Here is a 4,960-nt window from a genome sequence, read left to right on the forward strand (position 1 = left end):
CAACTAGCTCAAGGCGTAGTGCATGTGAATTAATCCCTGATGAATAATGTCTTTTACATGGAGAGGAAAAATAAGGAGAACTTCTCACTGTTAGCCCGACGACAATGGGATTCCAACCCCGTATCCGTATACCACTGAGTATATTTTGTGTCATTACCGTGGTTGGTGCTAGCAAGGAGCAGAATTTGTATCAACATGCCAACGCTGGGATTCAAGCCTGTGTCACGCCATTAGGTAGCGAGCTCTCTTTACCCTGTTTTTTTTTTTTTTTTTTTTTTTTAAATTTTAAGATTTTGATTCTTATCCTTATTTTTATAAATATAATTTTTAATTTTAATAATATTTAAAGCTAAACTGTTTCAAAATGATGCTCAAACAGGCTGGTTTAAAAGTAGAGTTGGCTCTTAATGCAATTTTCAAAGTCGTCATATTCGCTTATGAAAATGACTTAATTGATTGTATATTTGTAAGTTTAGGGTGAAGTGAAAGTTTCAAAAATTAGCACATCCAATTTTCAAACTCATCCAAACAACAACAAATTATTAATAAAGCTTATTATCCAGATTTATGAATGTTTTCCGAAATATTCCAATTTTTAGCAGGAATTCTTGAACTTCCTAAACTATAAATCCATAAACCAAAATATTTGAGAAAATGATATTCAGCATGGTAGGTAGGTAATTGATTTACGTCACGTTAGAGATGCATATTGGGCTATCGGCGACGGTCAGTACAACAATAACGGTCAGTACAAGGGAAACATCCTTGAGGACGATCAGAAGAGATACCATCACAATTTTGATCCTCTGCAGAAAGGATGGCTCTTCCGTTGTGGTAGCTTGACGACCTACACGCGATATCGAAGACTTTACAATCGAACAGTTAAACGAGAACCGATACCGCACACCTTCGATCACTGCGCAGCTGTTCGAAGTGGTCACCCACCAGCTTACTGACCGTAGCCAGTGTTTGACTTCGATGTTCTACTAGGAACCGAACCTTTATAATCAGGCCTCTGCGGGACTATATTCATTATGGAGAAACGTACTCTGTACCAAAGAAAATACTCTCAACTAATATTTCTAAAATTCAACTGCTTCCGTTTTCCTTGCTTAAATAACTTTAAAATAGGCGATCTCTAGATCTTTTGATGGGTAACGTTAAAAAAAAGAAAAGAAAAAAACATGAACTGAGAAATATATAAAATGTTTTACAATTAAAGTGGTAGACAAAAAGAAATAAACAAACAAAGTAAGCAGAAACCAGTGTTAACTTCGATTTGATGACAAAATAATTTTGTCCTTGTTTTTGGCCGTATCATTGTAAGCGCTTGATATTAGTGATAATCAAATATATTTGATAAAAAAACGTTTTTAAATATTGAAATGATACACCATTAGTTTAAAATTAAATAAATCAATAATGTTAACATTTTACAAAATTCGTTTCTTCAATAATAAAACTTTAAACTACGCACGCTAGAAATACTTTCTTATTGGTTAGATCTCTTTTGTAGGAACCAATCAAACGTTGGAAGTTTTTTGTTTCTAAGGGAACACTATCAAAGAAAAACAAAAGGGTAATCTATTTAAGTCTTTGCACATCTTACATTTTCACCATACAAAAATAATGCCAACGATGCAGGGTATTTTAGTAATTTTCATCTTTTCAATTACATTGATGAATAATACTTGTAAGTAGCTTACACATCTTTTTATTTTTGCCAAAGTAAAAAATAAAATGTTTTAAAGAACTCAATGTTTGTATTTAATTGGTGATTTCTAGAATATATAATTTTAGCTTAATGCAAACTACATTAATTCACGCGCAGAAAAGTTTAAATAATTATTCTTAGTATGTATCACTAACTCTATTAAATTAACTTGTATTAAAAACAGTTTAAAAGTGTTATATTATTTTATTTTATGTAGTATATATATTAATGTACTACTAATTTATTTATTTGATTTTGCACACATTGCATATGTTTATTTTGCACGTATGATTTGTATATTAACATATAATGTTTTTTATACATTTTTCTTCATCATGTTATTACTATAATTTTTTGGAAATATTTATTTATTTTTAGCATTTTCATTTCAAAAGTACATTTATTTTAATTATTATTTTTTTAGATTAAAAATAAAATGTTTGGATTATTTTTGAAACATTTTTAGTTTAAAACAATTTTTATTTCCGGAATTGCTATTGTGTAATTTTTGCACAAATTGAATTAATTACATCTTTTTATTCATTTAAGAAAAAATATCTCGTTTTTAGCAGTTTTCTATCCTAAGATTGTTTCAGATCTTATCATTTTGAGTTTTTTAAGAAAATGACTAACGATTAGTGATATATAACAAATTGTGTAACTGTTAAAAAATTTTCTGAATAGTAGTCAAGAATTGTGTTGGTTATCTATGTTTTTAGAAAGGTTCTTTTAAAAATTAAGTGATATACAGAGAGAAGTTGTGATTTATCTTCTGCGTTCGGCATTTCAAAACAACGATATCTTTACTAACTTATTCATTAATATTGTTACATTTCGTTACATATTGCCGAGAAACTTCTTCGGATTAATTTTTTTTCCGGAAAAAATTCATCCTCATTAAAAGTTGTACTTTTAACTTGCGCAATATGTTTTTACCATCTACATTAATTAAATAACGAAAAGAGTACGAAAAATATGCGTTAAAGGGTGTTTTTCGAAGCTCATTTGCCATGTAAAAATAAGTAAAAACTACAGCTTACCTTTTAATTCGAAGAAAATCCTTTAATTGATTTAGTAAACATGTATTTTTAAATTATACTAGATAAATTATCTGGTTTACTAGATGTGATGTTTACTAGCTAAATTATCCGATCTTTAAAACAGACAAGTAGATAAAATATTTTTTAAAAAAAGTTTGAAACAAATTGAGCATTTAAAAACTTTTTTTCATCTTAATGAAAAATTATCAAAACTAATAAATAATTCACAACTTTTTACTTTTTTTATGTGTCTAAACAATGTAGCGTTGTAGTAAATTTCCAATGATCAAAAAAGCTTGCTAACAAAAGTTTTCTTTATTTCAAATATTAAAAAAAACTGTGGCTTTTGCACGTTTTGCATCCTTTTCCTCATTAGCATAAGAGAAAGTTGGTTAACTTAGACTTATAAAACTTAGAAGTCATGAATAACTGTTACGATTTTGAAACAGCTCTAAAAAAACATATTATTCGTTAAAAAACTTCACATAAGATGAAAGAGATTCGAGTGACACTTAACAGTCATGAATAACTGTAACAAACTCACAACAGTTTTACTATTGGGTTGATCGGAAAGTAATTTCGTTTCTTAGGAGGGAAATGAAGGACAATTTTCGTATAATGAATAAATATTTTATTAAATTATTTATTGGCCATTCTGGTTCAACACCTTTTGCCATCTTTCTGGTAGTAGCATGATTCCACTCTTATAAAATTTCTGGTCTTAGCTGGCAAAAAATTGATCCAGGTGAGTTTTGACCTCTTCATTTTAAGTAAAGGTTTTACAGTCCAAAGTAAAGGTTTTACAGTTAACGGTTTTACAGTTTACATTTTAAGTAAAGGTTTTACAGTTTTGTAGTGACCGGAGCAAATAATAATCCAAAGGTGCCAGATCTGGAGAATATGGTGGGTGTGGCAGTGTATCCCATTGAAGCTGTAAAAGCTTTTGGCGAGTGACCAAACTTGTATGAGGTCTCGTGTTATCTTGGTGGACTTTTCTGTTGACTGATTCTGGCCTTTTCTGTTGAGGAGCATTATTCAGTTTGTCCAACTGACGACAGTAGACTTTCGAATTAAGTGTCGTGTTATCCGGTGAAAGCTAAAAAAAAAAGTAAACTAAACTCAGCGGCACGACAGCCCAATAGAGGGCCAAGGTCTACTGTGCCTATCTCAGTTTTCTTGACCTTGGGCTCTGGGGTGCAGGAGCAGATGTTCTGGCCAGGTGGTCAGCCTAACGCGGAACCCCCAGTGTTTAGTTTCCAAGCATGCTTGGTACTCATTTATCGACCCACTGAAGGGATGAAAGGCTGAGTCAACCTTGCCCGGCCCGAGGATCGAACCCAGGCCATGTGGCACGGGAGAGCGACGCGCTATCACTCAGCCACCGGGCGTCTAAAAAAAACTATTTCTTTTAAATCCCGCCAAACAGACGGCATCACCTTTTTTCAATGGATATTGGTTTTCGAAATGCTTTGAGCCGGTTCATCTTTTTTGCTCCATGATTACTTGCGTTTGACATTGTTATAGACAACCCATTTTTCGTCCCAAGTAATGATGAGCTTCGAAAATGGATCATTTTCGTGACGTTTGAGAAGCGAATCACAGACGTCAAAGCGACACAAATTTCTTTCCGCGAGAACATGGGGAACCCATATTACTTTCCGAACAACCCGATAATAACATATATTTCGTGAAAGAGCTTTAAGAACAATCGTAAAACATGCTATTATAATTTTATTGTAAAACGTATCTATAAAACAATTTTATTTCTGTTTTTTTTGGACAAAAGGTGCCTGTCCTAGCGACAAGTACTTTCCCTTCGATGGTGTATGCTATGGATTTCATTTTGGACGGAAAAACATTAATGATGCCAAAAAAACTTGTCAGGACGAAGGCACTGAGATAGCTCCAGTTCGAGATAAAATACCAGAAAAACTGGAACATATGCTCTCAGAGATTTTGCATAAACAAATTGAAAAACAAAGTTTTTGGATTGGTTTCGAAATGAAAGATAGAGAAGATTATCAAAAGAGTATCGAGGAACGAGAGTAAGACTACATTTTATTTATTCATTTAAAAGGTCTATAATAACAGACAATATAACTATTGTTTATTTGTTAGTAATTAATATTTAAAGTTAGAAAATAAAACGTATAAAATATTAAGTAAAACAGTGTATAATGAGCAAAAAAAAAAAAAAAAAAGAAAA

The 4,960-nt window shown here is 31.6% G+C and overlaps 1 protein-coding gene across 1 annotated transcript in view; it reads left to right on the forward strand.

Moving 5' to 3' along the window:
* Positions 1-1,610: 1,610 nt before the first annotated feature.
* LOC107444611 (uncharacterized) overlaps positions 1,611-4,960 on the forward strand; it is a 12,531-nt gene continuing 9,181 nt past the window's right edge. The window contains exons 1-2 of the mRNA XM_016058823.3: positions 1,611-1,693; positions 4,541-4,799. Coding sequence (XP_015914309.2) covers positions 1,630-1,693; positions 4,541-4,799 — 323 coding nt within the window. The 5' untranslated portion in view covers positions 1,611-1,629. The remainder of the gene's footprint in view (positions 1,694-4,540; positions 4,800-4,960) is intronic.

This window comes from Parasteatoda tepidariorum, chromosome 5, assembly GCF_043381705.1.
Source record: "Parasteatoda tepidariorum isolate YZ-2023 chromosome 5, CAS_Ptep_4.0, whole genome shotgun sequence".
NCBI classification, from domain to species: domain Eukaryota; kingdom Metazoa; phylum Arthropoda; class Arachnida; order Araneae; family Theridiidae; genus Parasteatoda; species Parasteatoda tepidariorum.